The sequence below is a fragment of the Pan troglodytes genome, chromosome 13 (assembly GCF_028858775.2).
Source record: "Pan troglodytes isolate AG18354 chromosome 13, NHGRI_mPanTro3-v2.0_pri, whole genome shotgun sequence".
Classification (NCBI taxonomy): Eukaryota; Metazoa; Chordata; class Mammalia; order Primates; family Hominidae; genus Pan; species Pan troglodytes.
In genome coordinates this window covers 110052489-110071166 of record NC_072411.2, presented here as the reverse complement: position 1 = coordinate 110071166, position 18678 = coordinate 110052489, and the positions used below count along the sequence as shown (strand labels likewise).

The window sequence follows — 18678 nt, the reverse complement described above, 5'->3', positions numbered from 1 at the left end:
GGAGAGTACAACCCAGAGTAGCTCCCCCGGCCCCCAAATCCTGCACAAAATCTGCAAGTTGGAAGAAACTTTAGATTAACCCAAGCTTCTCTTTTACTTCTGTGGAGAGTGAGATTTAGAGCTAAAGTAACTTACCCAAGACCCCTGTGACACCAAGGCCAACCTGCGCCAAGGACTCGGGGCTCCTCACTCAAGCTGAGGTCTACTCTCTGTAGTAAGTACCCCATTGAAGTAGTATTGGTCTCCTTTTTATTGCAGAAGTTGTTGAAACCGGCAGGGTACGGTGGCTCACACCTGTAATCCCAGCACTTTGGGAGGCCAAGGCGGGCGGATCACAAGGTCAGGAGTTCGAGACTAGCCTGGCCAACGTGGTGAAACCCCGTCTCTACTAAAAATACAAAAAAAAATTAGCTGGGCATGGTGACAGGTGCCTGTAATCCCAGCTACTTCGGAGGCTGAGGCAAGAGAATCACTCGAAACCGGAAGGCGGAGGTTGCAGTGAGCTGGGATCATGCCACTGCACTCCAGCCTGGGCAACAAGAGTGAAACTCCGTCTCATAAAAAAAAAAAAACAAGTTGTTGAAACCTAACTGCTTCACAGTTGCATAAAAGCAATTTATTTTATGAAGTAGATGTAAAACTTTTAGCTTTGCTTTGTTAGATGGCCCAGGTAGGACATAAAGAAGCAGAAAATACCACAGAGAAACAGCCCAGAGGTTCTTGGCCAAAGAGCAAATAAATGGGACTAAGACACACCACCAAGACGGCTTTTAGGTAGAATTGAAAAGTCAGGCCGGGCACGGTGGCTCACGCCTGTAATCCCAGCACTTTGGGAGGCCGAGGCAGGTGGATCACCTGAGGTCAGGAGTTCAAGACCAGCCTGGCCAACATGGAGAAACCTCGTCTCTACTAAAAATACAAAATTAGCCAGGCGTGGTGGCACATGCCTGTAATCCCAGCTAGTTGGGAGGCTGAGGCAGGAGAATTGCTTGAACCCAGGAGGTGGAGGTTGCGGTGAGCTGAGATTGCGCCATTGTACTCCAGCCTCAAGAGCAAAACTCCATCTCAAAAAAAAAAAAAAAAAAAAAAGAGGCTGGGCGCGGTGGCTCACGCCTGCAATCCCAGCACTTTGGGAGGCCGAGGTGGGCGGATCACCTGAGGTCGGGAGTTTGAGACCAGCCTGACCCACATGGAGAAACCCTATCTCTACTAAAAATACAAAATTAGCCAGGCTTAGTGGTGCATGCCTGTAATCCCAGCTACTTGGGAAGGCTGAGGCAGGAGAATCACTTGAACCTGGGAGGTGGAGGTTGTGGTGAGCTGAGATCGTGCCATTGCACTCCAGCCTGGCCAACAAGAGCAAAAACTGTCTCAAAAAAAAAAAAGAAAAAGAAAAATCAGAGTGAGTTGATAGGGAGTGACAGTGATGCACAGCATTGCGTCACTGATACTGACTTCTTAAATGATGTTCTAAATGATTTCCATTTAGGTTGGTGCAAAAGCAAGTGCGATTTTTGCCATTAGAAGTAACAGAAATCACTGGTTAATATTAATATTAGTGGTTTCAACTATTTTAATCAAATGATGTGTTTAAAATACGTACTTGTGAAAGTTAAATGAATACGTACACTACACTGGACCTTATTGGTTGGTAAGAACGTAAGCCAGCAGGTGACACTTGCAAATTCAGTGTGGGGGTCCTGTGTAAGTATCCCTGGGTACTCCCTCTGTGATGCATTTTCCACTAGATTAGGTCAGTGGTTCTCAACAGGGATGGTTTTGCCCGCAGAGGCATTTGGCAGTGTTTGGAGATATTGCTGGTTGTCACAGCTGGGAGGAGGGGGTGACATGGCTACTGGCATCTAGCCGAGAGAGGCCAGGGATGCTGCTACACATCCTATGATGCACAGGACACCCCCTCACATCAAAGGATTATAACTCAAAATGTCAGTAGGGCCAAGGTTGAGATCCCTAGGTATGAGAAAACATGAAGCAATGAATGTTTTCAAGAAAAAAAAAAAAAACAGAAAAACCTATTGGATGACTTTGGTCAGTAGCAAATGTCTCCCTGCAGCTGCAGACACTGCGAAGGGAGGACGTTGGTCTTTGTTTTCTGTGATGTACAGCAACATCCAACAAGCAGTGAAACTGCTTATCGCTGGACTGGATGACTCAGAATGAAGACACCAGCTTTCATTTGATGTATCACACAGGAACACCAAAGGGACATTTCTCTTTCATTACCTGTTGCAATTTTCAGCAGAGATGATTACATTGGTAGATTTGCCTTATATGAAAGATGTGTTCCTGAAAAGTTGTATGTGCTAAATCATATTTTAAATACAGTCAAGAAACTCAGTGAGTACTCAGGTGGGCCAATGAATCTTTTTTTTTTTTTTTTTTTTTTTTTGAGATGGTGTCTTGCTCTGTCACGCAGGCTGGAGTGCAATGGTGCAATATCAGCTGACTGCAGCCTCTGTCTCCTGGGTTTCAGCGATTCTCGTGCCTTAGCCTCACGGGTAGCTGGGATTACAGGCACACGCCACCACGCCTGGCTAATTTTTGTGTTTTTAGTAGAGACAGGGTTTCACCATGTTGGCCAGGCTGGTCTCGATCTCCTGACCTCAGGTGATCCACCCACCTCAGCCTCCCAAAGTGCTGGGATTACAGGCATGAGCCACTGCACCTGGCCAATGAATCTTTTTAAAGTGAAAAAATAAAATCCTATTCTCAAAGAGGAACACACCCATATATTACATTTTTTAATGTAAATATTTATCCTGAACTTTACATTTTTATTACAGGGCTCCATAAATCTTATGTAAGAGAACAATTTCCCTTTCTCCTTCCTTTTCCTCCCCTTATTCTTTTCCTTTAAAGAGAAAAGGGTTGGGGGAGGGATTAACTATAGATTCTTGGAATTTGGAAAGTCATTGATCAATCTATCCATACTACAGTTTAAAAGATACCTGCTGGGTTACAAATTGTTAGAAAATAGGGCTTAGTTCTATTTTGAAATCATTAATTTTTTTTTATCTCATGCTTTTTGTTCAGTTACTGACCTTTGGTTAGAAAGAGCAGGTGCGCTCAGCTCTTCCATCACCCCATGGGTGTTTGCTGCACCAGAAATATCCGATAAGACCCAATCTCTTCACTCACTGGAGCCTGGTATCAGCAGAGATAAGGGAGTGGTACTGAAGGAACCCAGGGTTTTTCCTCCTTATCAATCACTGCCCTGGGGCAACATCCCTAGGTGTATAAATCACTGACTAACCCAGCAGGGGAAAGGGGGCTGGAAGGAGGAAATTTATATGATAAAGCTATCATTAGTGTCACTTTAGTGATAGAAGGTTACAGAGGTGTGACCAGTGGGGACAAAGCCATTGCCACTAGGAAGGAGCTGGCCCAGATGAGAGAGGCTCTAGAAGACATGGGTCTGACCTTTATCCTCACTGGAAGGAGGAGGGGGCTGGGAAGAGGAAGATGCTAGAGGTGACCCTGCCATGTCCAGGATAGCGCCTGTGTCAAGGAGACGGGTACTAGAGTCACCTGTGAGGGGCGGCGTCACAGCCTTTGCGTAGTCCTTCCACTTACAAGTATGTTTCTCATTTTAGTCTCACAGCAACCCAGTGAATAGGAAGGGGTTCACCGTGAGCAGCATTTTACAAATGAGAAAACCAAAGCACCAAGAACTTAAGTAGTAACTTGCCCACTGTCACTCAGCTACAAAGGATTTGTGGTTTGACACAGGTGTTCTGATTGGAAGCCCTGCGTTTCCCTATGCGATGGCTCCCTGCTCTCGCTGGGATGGCCAGGCCTCAGCCGGCAGCGTGGTGCTCGGTAAGAGCCTTGGCTGGGCTGCCAGGAGCGCTGGGTTCCAGTCACAACTCTGTCTCCAACTCACTGCGTCCCCGGTAGGCAATCCCTAGCCCTCTTGGAGTCTCTTTTCTCATCTAGGCAAGGAGGGGGTTGACTGAGATGTCCTCAGGTCTCCATAGTGACATGGGTGAAGTCAGGCTGCAATGCAGCTGCACAGAAGGCAGCAGGCAGCCTGGGGGGCACCCTGGCCGGAGCAGTCCTTGCTGTTCACTAAGCACTTCCCACCACGGCCAGGAACTGGGAATACACTGCATCCATGATGTTACCTGAGCCCCGCAGCACCCCAGGAGGTGGGTGCTATGTAGTCTCCATTTAGCTGATAAGGACACTGAAGTGCAGGAAGCTCAGAAAGGCGACGTGACTTGCGTAAGGTCATTAGTCTGCTCAGACTGTCACACGGAAGACCACAGACTGGGTGGCTTAGACAACAGAAATGTGTTGCCCCCAGTTCTGGAGGCTGGAAATTTCAGATCAAGGTCCCAACAGGGTTGGTTTCTGGAGAGGCCTCTCCTCCTGGCTTGCAGGAGTGTGTATGTCCCCACAGGGCGCTGCCTCTGAGGCATGCGGAGTTGGGGAGAGCAAGCTCCCCGTGCTCTTCTTCTAAGGACACTTATGAGCTTGGATCAGGGTCTCGCCCTCATGACCTCATTTAATCTTTTTTTTTTTTTTTTTTGAGACAGAGTTTTGCTCTTGTCACCCAGGCTAGAGTGCAGTGGTGTGATCACTGCAAACCTCCACCTCCCGGGTTCAAGCAATTCTCCTGCCTCAGCCTCCCGAGTAGCTGGGATTACAGGCATGCGTCACCACGCCCGGCTAATTTTGTATTTTCAGTAGAGTCGGGGTTTCACCATGTTGGCCAGGCTGGTCTTGATCTCCTGACCTCGGGTGATCCGCTCACCTCGGCCTCCCAAAGTGCTGAGATTACAGGCATAAGCCACCATGCCCGGCCTACCTCATTTAATCTTGATTACCTCCTAAGCACGGTATCTCCAAATATAGTCACATTGTGGGTAAGGGGTTTAACATATGACTAACGGGGACACAGTTCAGTTCATAGCAGTCACACAGCCAGGAATTGATGCGAAGCTCCTTGCTGGCTGGCCTCACCACCTGTATGTTTCACTTGACCCAGAGAGCCAAGCTGGGGGTAGAGCTGCTGGGTGCAGGAAGTCTTGTCTTCCTGTGCCTCTGCTGGAATAGGTGTACACGCACACACCCACATACACACACACTCTCTCTTTCTCCCCCCTCCAACCCCCCACCCCGCAACAGTGTGTCTCCATCCAAGTCACTGCCTCCTCTCCAAGGTATGAGGGTGGGTAGGAAGATCTTCCTTTCACTAAGCCCTCTGGGTCCTGAATGGTGGTGGGGTCAGTGGCAGACTAGGAGATAATGCCCCCAAGACCATCCTGCACCCGGCACTGAAACTCAAGACGCTGTGGAAAAAGCAAAAGAAGCCTGAGGCTGAGCCCTCAGGACTGGTTCCTTCGCAACCCTCTTCGAACCCAGTCAGTTCTGGACCCTCCCTGAATGCTGCAGGCTGAACAAAATTACACAGGTGCAATTCCCTGGGCTCCTAGGACTTGGTAAAAGTTGCCTGTTACCCTCGTGGAAGGATGAAAACTCAGTCCATATCGGCAAACCACTCACTGGAGCAGCTGTATTTGAGCTTGTCAGTTACTCATTATTAAAAGCTTTGCAGACCAAATGCAGTGGCTCACACCTGTAATCCTAGCACTTTGGGAAGCCGAGGCGGGTGGATCACCTGAGGTCAAGAGTTCCAGACCTGCCTGGCCAACATGGCAAAACCCCGTCTCTACTAAAAATACAAAAATTAGCCAGGTGTGGTGGTGGGTGCCTGTAGTCCCAACTACTCGGGAGGCTGAGGTGGGAGGATCACTTGAGCCCAGGAGGCAGAGGGTGCAGTGAGCTGAGGTCACACCACTGCACTTCAGCCTGGGTGACAGAGTGAGACCCTATCTCCAAAAAAATAAATAAATAAAAACTTCGCTGTAAAAACAAGTTATTTAGACTCCCGTGCAGGCTTCCACCAAGCCAAACAACAAACAAGTCTTCCACCTGGAATGTTTCCTCTCTACATATTACAATATCTGTCATATTGTTTGAAAAATGTTTTCTTCCCCACTGTCTCCTACTTTAATGTTCACGCTCATGTTATAAAGGTAGACTTACAAAGGTAGGAGTTTTTTCCTAATTTTTAAAAAACTCACAAGATTTCATAGACCACAGGATGTCATTCAGAAAATGAAAATGTGTCATTTTATCATTTCAAACTGTCAAATAAAGGCAACTAGTTAACAGAGAACCACTTAGCTCGTGTTAACTGATGTAGAAAGCTGCCTCGCCACGGATGTAACGCTGTGGCTGTCACTGGTGTGCCGAGTGTTTTCATGAGGCACTCCCCTCTCATTTTCTGTCATTTCACTCTAGAGTCACTGCCAATTCCCTTCTCAATGGAGAGCTTCTGGTGTTCTGTCCATTGTCACTATAACCAGAATTGCTGGGTGACTGCGGACTCCCCCCCCACTCATAAGCCCTAGTTCAGATCAGAAAAGCAAAAATGTTTTTCAAGTGAAATTCAACCTTGAGCATTTTGGAAAAACAAACAGTTCATTTCAGTGAGTCATCTCCCTTCCCATTGGCAGGGTTGTCCAGAACAGTAGATTGTGCCGCCAGCTGCACCCGAGGCCACAGGGCTTCCCATTTGTGTCTTGCTGGCTTCAGTCTTGCTCATCATATCCATGGTTGACTTTTGCAGGTGTGAAAGCTGTGGAGCCGTTTTCCATTCTGAATGCAAAGAAAAGTCTGTCCCCTGCCCGAGGTGTGTTCGCCGAGAGCTGCAGAAGAAGCAGAAGTCTTTCTGGCAGAGACTGAACATGGACGAGAGTCTAGAGGAGGCTTGCACCATGTTCGAGCTGTCCTACCAGAACACCTGACTCCAGCCGACCCGAAGGCCAGGGATTCACCAATCAACAATCCATCCGCCCCAGAGCGGCCTCCTAACTAGCCAGTTAGACCCCTTTGGAAGAAGAGTATGTATCCTCTTCAACTAGATATAGATATATATATTTATTTATATATACGCAAATACCTATACGTCCTGTACGTATGCTCTGTGTACATCATTGTCCAGACGATCCACAGAACCTCTGTGGCTCGAGAAACTACCAATAGCTGGATTACACTTAGCCAAGAATTTCAGCTGCTTGCTCCCAGACAAAACGTGGTATACACAATGCTTTATAGTTCAGACTTTTTTTTTCTCTCTGTCTCTCGGTACATTTTATTACCCAAGACACAAAAGGAAGCATTTCCTGCACAAAACAGTGCTTTAGGTTATTTTTGTGTTATTTATTTTTAGCCTTCACAGAGGCTGAGGTAACTGAGGCAGGCACCCATCATCATCTGTTTCATAAGAAAACCTTCAAAACACAAGAGACTGCTGGGTCCTTCCAGGACCTGGTGTCCGTGGCGCTCCCGCCTCAGTTCCTCCTGCGGAGGCGGGGAATCACGTAAGCAGAGCCGATGGCTGGAAACAGGAGCCAAGCCCCCTCTGACAGAAAGCATACACCCCTCGTTTATGAGGAGGGCTGGTTCTGGTTTTGAAGTTAATCTCAGAAGTTTTTTTCCTGAGAAGAGAAGAAACCTCTGCGACCAATAACTGCGTGTTGTCGGTCTGTTTGCCGGTACGAATCCCATCACCCACCTAATGATGTGACGCTCCACCGTGCTTTCCAGGCTGTACACATGGCTTTCTTAACAGTTTTCAACGGGTGCCCATGGTTGATATTTATGATTTTTTTCATGATGCTGGCCGGAGGAAATGTCCTGGGGTGGTTGTTAAAGACATCGGCATGTAGACTGGTAGATAAGGCTATCTAGTAAGTATATTCCCAAAGAGGGTCGTTTTAGTTTCTTTTCTCAGAATCCTGTGGAGGCAGTTCCTACCTATTCATTTTAAGTGCTTTATTTCTCGTTGTTCTTCCTGCACTTTCATTTCCACCTTTGTCAATGTGACCATTCTTGCTTTCTCATTTTTTTTGTTTAAAAAATCAGAGTAATGTGGAACTTCAAAATACCAACTTTGGACTATTAAGAAAATACAAACTTACAAGTATAATTAATGAATTAGATCTAATATTATTTAAATAAATATATATATACACACACACACATATATAATTGCCACCTTGAAGTAAAACAAAGAGTGCTAAAATAAATAATAGGAGTAAGAAAGAGATCTGCTTTGCTATTTGGCAGGTAGTGTTCTCCAGCTGCAGTGCCCTTGGAAGAGCACGTGGCAGTCACTGTGACCAAAACGGCAGGTAGGACAGCCCTGGGACCCTGACAGCTCCCATTCCTTCCCCTTAACTCTCCCTAGAGCAAGAAAATATGTTTATAATGGAACAGTTCTCAGTAGACTTTATGAGAAGATTCTGTAGCTTTCGCGCTGAGCAGATGCCTTCTGTGTCTTCATGGTTTAGTAGTTTTGCTGCTATTAGGATCAGTGGCTCACAACATACTTGGTACATTCAACCCCATTGCTCCTTTCCCCCACACGCCGCTTCCCCAAGACCCCAACTCATGATACTTCCATCCCTCTAGAGATGTGACATTTCAGACTGACTTTTGTGCAGTTAGATGTAAGCATTTTACCTCTCAACCCACACCAGTTCCTTTGGCCCCAGACCACACATTTCACCTTAATAGCTCAACACCATGCATGCATTTATTTTCTGACTATACAGTAGCCGCAACCAAGGCTTGAAAACTTGTTAAAAGGCCAGGGCCCTATTCATGAGACGCCTGACGGTGCCTTTTACCCTTAGAAAAGCAGGTTGACTTTTCCCCCACTCTAGTTAAAGAGAATGTTGCACACAAAAGAAAAAGGGTGGAAAATCTCAAACACTTGGCAACAGGCAAACAAATTTGATCATCTCCTTTCCTCCTCCTCTTGGTAAAATACAGTATTTATATTTTCCAGCCTCAGAGAAGATAGCAGAACATGATCTTTCACAAGAGAATTATAGACCTGCTTATTATAAAACAGATGTGCTCCCATGGCAAAGTGCCTTCTCCCTCCGCCCCCAGCTCCCTGTCACTGTAGCTTACTTTTGCCTTCGCTGTAATTAATGTATCCGTGATTCCAACTGTCAGCGAGGCCATTCCTAGCACACTGCATTTGGAGACCTGAAGTGCAGTGCCATCTCCTCCCCTTGTAACATGTTTGCCCTGCATACAGAATTTCCTCTCCTAGCTCACAGGCACCCAGGGTCATACCTGCCGAGAGTCAAGGGCGAAATTCTGGATCCCTGTTCAAAACATCTTTGTTTTCACCAGTCCCCATTTAGAGGGCCCTGCTAAATACAAGCAGTCCCTGTGAACTCCTAAGGAGGACTTTCCACCCACATCATTTTCTGCTTATTTTCAAAAGGGAAACAAAAAATCGATGTGTTATCACCATCAGCTACCCAGAGCTGGGTCCATGTCCAGCACTCCTGTTTCCTCTCCTTTTCGTACAACCCTGACAGCTTGGTCGGTGCCAGCCACAGGCCTATGACATTCTCTGCCACCACCACCAAAATCTGATAGGACAGAGTGGAGCCAGCTTAGGAGTTGGGTCTGCCATGAAAATTCAAAATTGCTGTTTTCAGCCCAGAATACCTCGGCGCACATGAACGCCCTTACTGTTTTCAACTCTAACAAATTACTTGGTGCACTGTTAGGTAATTGTTCCACTACTTAGAAACTGTCGAAACAAAAGCAAATCTGTGGATTACCACCTCTTTCAGACCAAACTAATACCTGCTTTTCCTCGTGTTCCATTTTTCATCCCATATTAAATATCTTGCACATAAAACATATGAAAAAATGGCCAATTAATCTCCTGGAGCTGGCAACTGACTCCGGGGAACCGCTTTTTGCTGAAAGGCTCATTCCCTAGTGTATCACTTGAGGAAATCCCTCCTAAAAGTGCCAGAAACTCATGTGTGAGATCGTCCAACCCTGGTGAAATGTTGGCATCTAACCCCGCAGTAAAGAAGCCAGTTCCTAAAATAGACCTCATTTTGCACCGCGGCAGGAAGGCCACAAAGTACTTAAAAAGCAGTCAACTGGAATGGGGGTAGTGTTCTTTCCAGGCCCGCTTTTTCCAAAGTTAAAAGCCTCTTTATATGAAAACCATGTAAACTCTCAGCGGCCCCCTTTGCTTCACTGCCTTTTCTAGGGAGTGCATTAGAGTCATTTTTACGTCTGTAGTGCTAAAGGGTCACCTAGTTAGGAGCTTTAACATCGGATTCGCTGAGAGGGTCATCGGTTTTTGATTCTTCTAGAGTAGGCCTCCACCAAGAAGGGACTACGTCTAATACTTGGGATCTGTGGTTTGCAACACAAGTGGTATCCCTCAGACTCCTGAAAAGGGACTATGCCGTGACTTCCTTCCGGCTGCAGTGAGATCCAAGGTGTTTACACCACCCTAGTTGCCGAATGCAGCCTTTGCTCAGCTAGAGTGCGTCCTCTGACGGAGCCTGGCCTCTGTTTTTGTCTCTGTGTGTTGTGTGTACACGCTGAACGTGGACATCGGATAGTTCTTTTCTGTGCCTCCTCAGAGAGAGGCTTGGCTTCCAAACCTGGGAGTTTGTTCTCTACCCATTGGCTACAAAAGGCCGTCCATAAATTAGTATATCCAGGTGGGACTAGCACGATGCCACGCACACTGAACATTTTCTGCAGAGGGGCGTTAGCAGTGGAAGTAGAGACACATTCTGGTCCTCCTTTAGAGTCAAGCCAATGCTGTTGCTCGTGTGTTTGTGCACAATTATTCATCTCCGTTGATCTGACACACTCTCTTGAAATCACTAGATTATGAAACAGATCTTCACCTCCTGATTCCAATACTGCCTGGTTTCGACACAGGGGTTATTTTATTTTTTTACTTCTCCTAGTAAATAGAGATGTGTATAATTTTTGCCCATTTTATTTCTTGAGTTGTCTGCACCACTTCTTTTCTTACTCTGAAATAATGTGAAAATGTGAAGTTGGAGCAAGACCTTGAAAGAGCCTCCGTCCTTTGCGTGACCTGAATCGGTAGCGGCACTCTCTGTTTCCCCTGCCTCCGTGTCACTTGTTAGTGATGGGCATTAGGAGCTTCATATGTTGCACACCTTGTATCACTCTTCTGACCCTGAGTCAAGTAGAGCTGTCTGCTCGAGGTCGAATCCAGTGATGGGTGACTAAGCTCTGCTCAGTTAATGTAAACAGACAAGTGTTGATTTCTGTCATGTGGAACGGTGTTTCGACAGTTAAGTCTAGCACCCAGTAGTCTCCTTATTGGTAGACGATTCTAATTTCATTGGATTCAAAAATCTCTGACTCAAGGGTCTTTCCTTAGTGCGTTTTAATGGGTGCATGGCTGAGGGAAAATCCAAGTCATTGTTAAACTCTAGGTAAAAGACAAGAGTATGGGATACCCTCCTAACTATACCGGTAGTTGTCAGTTTTATTTAAAGTGGGTTCCACTTGGCCAGGTTGGTGGCTCACGCCTGTAATCCCAGCCCTTTGGGAGGCCAAGGCAGGCAGATCACTTGAGGTCAGGAGTTTGAGACCAGCCGGGCCAAAAATGGTGAAATCAGGTCTATACTAAAAATAAAAAAATTAGGCTGAGCGTAGTGGCTCATGCCTGTAATCCCAACACTTTGAAGGCCGAGGTGGGTGAATCACTTGAGGTCAGGAGTTTGAGGCCAGCCTGGCCAACATGGTGAAACCCCCCTCTTTACTAAAAATACAAAAATTAGCCAAGTGTTGTGGTGGATGCCTATAATCCCAGCTACCTGGGAGACTGAGGCAGGAGAATTGCTTGAACCTGGGCAGCAGAGGTTGCAGTGAGCCGAGATTGCACCACTGCACTCCAGCCTGGGCGACAGAGCAAGACTCCGTCTCAAAAAAAAAAAAAAAATAGTAAGTTCCAAATGATCATGTTTTGTGGCACTGTCCTCGTAAAGTGGCCGCTGGTGTGATGGAAAGCATTGCTAAACTCAAGTGAGACAACTGCTGTTTTGCTTTGGATTTTCCCTGTGAAAAGAGAAGCCACTGCCTGCTCGTCTTGTTAGAAAGACAAGACTTTGAATGAAGTTCCAGACGTTAAATGAAGCTGGTTGTTGCCCAGAGTAGAAGATTCAGGCACGTACAGCAACTCACAGCAACTCCTAACTCTTAGGAGGGCTCCCTTCTATTGGCCGTGAAGCTGCAAACCAGCCTCTCTCTTTTCCCTGGATCTTTCTTGCCCCTAGTTCTGAGCCCCAGCCCAGAGGCAGGCCTCATGGCTAATAAACCAGCTAGAGGACAGCTGGGGCCTGTGGCTCCTTCTCCATGTTGGCCTTCCCTTGTGTCTCTTGTCCCTGTAGGAGTGCCTTATAGTACTGTCTCGTGCTTCTAGTCTAGTCTGAACCACTTGAAACCTGCAGGACCCTTCAACTAAATCTGGATCCCTTTGCTTCTTCCCTGCTGGCTACTCTTCATATAGATGCTCTTGGAGCCTGTGCATTCCATGATGCATGTCAGAACTCTCACCTTGTTCAGCCTGGTGTGCCTTAACGTCAGGAGTAAAGGGAATCATGTCGGAAACACATCGTTAAAGTAGAATGGTACAAACATTGGCTTCTTAGTGCCATTAGCACTTTTACCAGGAAATGCAAAAGATGCAACCACATAATGTTTTCACTTTGTTTTATGCTGTTCTTCAATCGCTCTTTTTATTTGTTTGTTTGCTTTCATTAACCAAACTCAGGGGAATGTCATGATGTCACCAAGGCCAATGGGTAGAGAAATAAAAACCAGCCATCCAGAATTGAATCTGTAAAGTCAGTGAACTTAGCCTTTTCAGGTTCAAAATTACACAAACACAAGGATTTTCTTATCTTTCACCTTTCAAAGGTTTTCTTTTTATTTTGCCACCTGTTTTCCAAATAAGAAGTGGGAAGCCTCTTAGATAAATTGTGATAAAAATGTCTCTTTGTTTGGCGTGAGCTATCAAATTAGCTTTGTGTGTCCACTGAGCCATCAAATTAGGCTTTGGCTGCTGGAGGCCTAGGTTCTAGCTTTGGTCACCTATCAGAATCTTACTGTTACGCTGGGCATGGTGGCATGTGCCTACAGTCCCAGCTATTTGGGAGGCTGAAGTGGGTAGATTGCTTGAGCCCAGGAGCGTGTGCAATATGGTGAGACCCATCTCAAAAAACAAAAAAAGAAGTAGAATCTTACTGTGAATAGCTACTAGCCTACCCTAGAAGATATATATTTTAAATCTGTTTCTTAGAAATAGTAGCTAAAAGAAGGAACGGTCAAAGGAGGGAAAGTGGTTGGCTGCAGTGGCTCACACCTGTAATCCCAGCTCTTTGGGAGGCCAGGGTGGGAGGATCACTGGAGCCCAGGAGTTCAAGACAAGTCTGGGCAAGATAGCGAGACCCTCATCTCTTTTAAAAATATATATATATACTTTTTTTTTTAAAGGAGCGAAAATGCTTAGGTTGCAAATGGAGAGTATTGAACATGGTGATGTAAAAAACTTCTGCTGCACAACTTGTTCTCTAGCTCCTGGGTCAGGTCTATGCCATTTTTTCTTGTATCTGCTCAACACAGTACAGAAATGACTAAAATTTTGGGTCTGGGCTGTTATATCACTTTGTGTTGAGTTATTTGTAGTAGCTAATGTGCTAACTTATATATGTGTTCTTTCTGTTTTTTGGATTTTACCTTTTGTTTTGGCATAACTTATCTATATTTTTGTTTACATTATTTTAAAAATATCAGTAACTGTAATAATATAAAATTGAAGTTGTATTGTTGACAATACCTCTAGTTTTTAAGGTCATCTGTCACATAATTTAAGTGCACCAGTTCCTAATGTATAAAGTTCTCTCTCTCTCTCAATAAACAATGCAGAAAATACTTTCCTTTCTCATAACAACTTGATTAAAATACTGCTCTTGAGGGGGTGGTGAAAGCCCAAGGTGAGCCCTATATATTAATTCAAAGTCAAGATTTGAGCTTTATTGAAAATGAGCCACAGCCAGGCGCAGAGCCCGAGGCAGGCAGATCACCTAAAGTCGAGAGTTCGAGACCAGCCTGGCCAACATGGCAAAACCCCCTCTCTACTAAAAATACAAAAATTAGCCGGGCATGGTGGTGGGCACCTGTAATCCCAGCTACTCAGGGGAGGCTGAGGCAGGGAGAATTGCTTGAACCTTGGAGGCAGAGGCTGCAGTGAGCTGAGATCGTGCCACTGCACTCCAGCCTGGGCGACAGAGCACGACTCTGTCTCAAAAAAAAAAAAAAAAGAACCACTTTTAAATTATCTCTAGTATCTTACAGATAGACTTTTAAAACAATTCATCAACCTACAATATTCTCATCAGCCCTTTCCATGCTCATGAAAAATGTAGTGTAACTTTTAAAAAGATGCAGGTGTAGTGTCATGGGCCTTATTTGCTGAATCTAAGCATGATTGCTTTCAGTTCCAAGACAAAGCTGCCAAAGCTCATGCATGGATGTTCTCCCACCAAAGCTTTTCCCCAAGCCTTCTGGCCCTGATTCCATTTCACCATTCCTGCACTCTCCAAATTAGATGGCCAAGTGCCAGGTGGCCAGCTAGGCAAAAGCGTTGGTCCTTCCTTCAGGGACCATATTTTGGGAGCAAAGAAGGAGCAAAGAGTGGAGAGTAAAGAAAAACTGTTCCTCCTCGAAACGGCAGCTCTCTGGGAGTTGAGAAACATCAGAAATATCTGCAGGGCCTCATGCCTGGGCTGACCCTCACCCACTCAAAAGGCCAGGGGTACAACAACTATCCACTTGGAACCTTTAGAAGGCTCCATTTAAACTCACTTTCCCAAAGGAAGACATGGAAAAGAGACTAGAAAAGGTTCTTCTGGTAAAACATTTACCAAGATGAACCCTGAGCCTTACACCCTAAGACACACCTAAACAAGTTTATGCCCGGCCCCTCCCACTCCACCCTCAGGAAATCGGCCTGGGCTCACACCCACTCTGTCCAAGAAATAACTGGACTTCATCGTCACACGAAACCTGCCACAATCCACGATAAAGAGAAACGGGTTAATGTTTCACTGAACCAAACTAGACATACGATGTAGTCAGAGCCTGGATTCATAATCAGATGAATCACACAGGACAGGTTAGCTTTCCCCCAGTTGTAGGAAACTGGCAAGGCTGGATAACTCCAGGAAGTTCTGACATCAAAGAGAAGATAGGCAAAAATGTGTCAGAACCGTGGAAAGAGACACTATTTTGTTCATCTCTTATCCTCAGGAGATGAGGATGATTGAATCTCCCTTAATTGTTTCCCATGTCCTGTTCTTTGATGACGGCTCAAGATGATGGTTTAAATCTATGGTTCCTGCATTCGAAACACAGAAATAAAAGCACAATCTCCGGGCCTCATCACAGACAATTGACTCAGAATCTCTCCGGATGGGGCTTGAGTATTTGTATTTTTTAAAAGCTCCCTGGGTGACCCGATGCATTCTGGAGGTGAAGAACCACTAGTTTAAACGAAGCAAGTTGCCTTGAAATAAACATTTGTTTGCTGTATTGATGGTCCACAGTGGGAACAGTGCCAAGAGGAATTGGAAGGAAGAACCGCGGTAGCTGCCCTGCAGTTAACAGCTGTTGCTTCTCTTCTTCCTAAAAGTCACAGCACTTTAGAACTTGCTGCTCATGGACTGCAATTGTTTGCATAAAGCCTTACCTTTACACCCCTTTTATTTTCTTCCAGGGTGTGATTAGCATGTATTTATCAGTATATCTCATTGCCAGAGAGCATTAGTGAATAGAAATGTCCAGGTCGCGGCTGCAGGCAACTAAGCTGGCCTAAAAGGAGAGCTCTGTATGCTCCCATTCATTTTTTCATTCCTCCCAGTTATCCTGTGATTGGTCCTCAAATGCATGTGAGAGTCCGCTCCCAGTTGAGGCCGATCCAATGAATGTGAACCTCACACTCTGGATGGTGGTTTTTAAAACAGAAAATCACACCGGGCGAGGTGGCTCATGCCTGTAATCCTAGCACTTTGGGAGGCCAAGGCAGGTGGATCACCTGAGGTCAGGAGTTGAAGACCAGCCTGGCCAACATGGTGACACCCTGTCTCTACCAAAAATACAAAAATTAGCCAGGCATGGTGGTGTGTGCCTGTAATCCCAGCTACTCAGGAGGCTGAGGCAGAACAATCGCTTGAACTCGGGAGGCAGAGGTTGCAGTGAGGTGAGATCGTGCCACTGAACTCCAGCCTGGGCAACAAGAACGAAACTCCATCTCAAAAAAATTAATTACTTTAATTAAACAAAATAGAAAATCACTAGGTGCTTCTTGCCCAGAAAGGCTTAGGAAATTCAGGAAATCTTGGGCTATGTCCAGATTCATCTTGCTTCCATAGAAGAACTAAGGTTTTGGGGAGTTTGTTTTTGTTTCTTTTCTTTTTTTTTTTTTTTTTTTTAAGCTCTGTCTCCCAGGCTGGAGTGCAGTGACATGATCTTGGCTCACTGCAACCTCCACCTGCCAGGTTCAGACGATTCTCCTGCCTCGGCCTCCTGAGTAGCTGGGATTACAGGCATGAGCCACCACGACTGGCTAATTTTTTTTTTTTTTTTTGAGACGGAGTTTTACTCTCGCTGTCCAGGCTGGAATGCAAGGGCACGATCTCCAGCTCACCTCAACCTCCGCCTCCCAGGTTCAAGCGATCCTCCTGCCTCAGCCTCCCGAGTAGCTGGGATTACAGGCATATGCCACCACACCCGGCTAATTTTGTATTTTTAGTAGAGACAGGGTTTCTCCATGTTTGTCAGGGTGGTCTCAACCTCCCAACATCAGGTGATCCACCCGCCTTGGCCTCCCAAAGTGCTGGGATTACAGGTGTGAGCCACCGCGCCTGGCCAGCCCGGCTAATATTTGTATTTTTAGTAGAGACGGAGGTTTCACCATGTTGGCCAGGCTGGTCTCAAACTCCTGACCTCAGGTGATCCACCCACCTCAGCCTCCTGAAGTGCTGAGATTACAGGCGTGAGCCACTACACCCAGCCAGAACTAGGCTTTAAAATGAACCAGAGTTCATTCACATCCAGGCATCTGTTGAACTGATGATTTTCAACTTCAACTGCCAGCTACAGGTGAACAGATACTTAGAAAGGCAGTTCTTCCCCTTTCCTCCCTTTATGAGGTCAATAACTAATGACAAATATTCCTCATGGATGGACTACTTCGCCAAAGAGTTCAGAGTCTCCGACCAAAGATGCTATTCTATCTCCATTCCCACAATGCTGAGCACATCAGGTGCAGCCACAGCGGCAATAACTGGATTATCAGTCTGTGTAGGAAGCAAGTGCCAAAGGGCAAGGATGCAACTAGAAATGAACTTGGGTCTACTGGGGCTTTACCTGGGACTTGTTCCAAAGTAGCATCGTTGGAAACCACATTCCTCATTGAGAAAAAAGTGTTTTGCATTTATTACATTATTATATTGGATTCTGATTGGGGTAGAAGATTCCTCCCCCACGATAACAAAGGTCCCTGGTACACAATACTTAGGAAGCCTGAGACAAAACACACCTAAGAGAAAGATATAGTTTATTCTCCCTCATTTGCATATATTTTCTTGTAGCTTGGGCAGAGAAGTCTAGCAGGAAGAACAGATTGTTCCCATAGCTGAACATGTAGAGATTCTGATTTATGTGCACTGACATCCAATTTACCTGGACAATGTGGAAATTCATTATTTCTCCACCTTTATTTCATATTCCTCCATTAAGGGGTATTGATTTTAAGCAAATCAGCTAGAGTTCATGAGTTCATACAATATTTCAGATCCTGCCATACAACCTCAGGCAGCTGTTGGTCTGGGGGAAATTCCTCCAGCTTTTGTCCAGACTCTCCCAACATGGTCTGTTGTTCGGAGGCTGAAGAGCTGCTATTAGCACAGTAATTTTTCCAAATGAACACTGAGCTAAATTATCTCAAATGTATAAAGGAACATCTCTCACTGTGTTAGGGAAAATTGCCTCCCAAATTATAAGACTATACAAAGCACATATTAATTCTAGGCCCAAGGACATCCAAATTGCCTGAGATTCTGTGCTGTATTGTAATAACACACTCTTAATAATGTCAGGCTCTGAGCATACTGCAAGGTACACGTTGTTAGGAAGATAAACCAGGGTTTTTCTCCATTAGGATCACCACATGCACACCCAAGCCCAGCTACAGGTATTTTGCTCTGAGATTCAAGCCTTTTGCAGAGGAAATATATTCCAATTGCATAGACAGGGAGTGAATTTGAATTCTAAACTGGGTCAACTGTCCCAAATGGCTTTCTCACTGCTGCCCATGAGTGAGGCAACCTAGGAAGCAGCTGTGGGCAGCCATAGTGCTCAGAAGAGATGCCTGACAGCCGATGCCTCAGGGAGTAGCTCCTGCTCACGTGTGTTTAATTCCACGACAAGGGGAAATCAGAGGCCAGACACCAGCTGACAGACTGTGCCAAATGCCAGTGCTGTGGTCAGTGTGTGTGGACAAACCCCAGAAACTAGTGCTACCAGAATTGCCAAAAACCAGTCCCCCAGGCAGCAAAACAGCTCAAATGTAGTCCACACAAGATGTTTCCAGTGGATATTTTCAAAAATAAGATTTATTCAGTTTTTCACCTTGTTTTATCTACTCTTGTTTTTCTTTTTTTTCCTACTTCTCTGAGGAAATATTATAAAGCAAATCCCAGATAT

The 18678-nt window shown here is 45.6% G+C and overlaps 1 protein-coding gene across 4 annotated transcripts in view; it reads left to right on the top strand.

Annotated features, from left to right (window-relative positions):
* Positions 1-13845, top strand: part of PLEKHM3 (pleckstrin homology domain containing M3) — a 218883-nt gene extending 205038 nt beyond the window's left edge. The window contains exons 8-9 of one of the 4 annotated variants that reach the window (XR_010149857.1): positions 6659-6932; positions 8161-8225. Coding sequence is in view for 3 of the 4 variants with exons in the window: in XM_001140597.7 (XP_001140597.2) it covers positions 6659-6836 (178 nt within the window). In the remaining variant the exon portion in view is untranslated. Of the gene's footprint in view, positions 1-6658 lie in introns of all 4 variants that reach the window. The other 3 variants (XM_001140597.7, XM_016950390.4, XM_016950392.4) reach the window with 3 other exon arrangements.
* The last annotated feature ends 4833 nt before the right edge of the window (positions 13846-18678 follow it).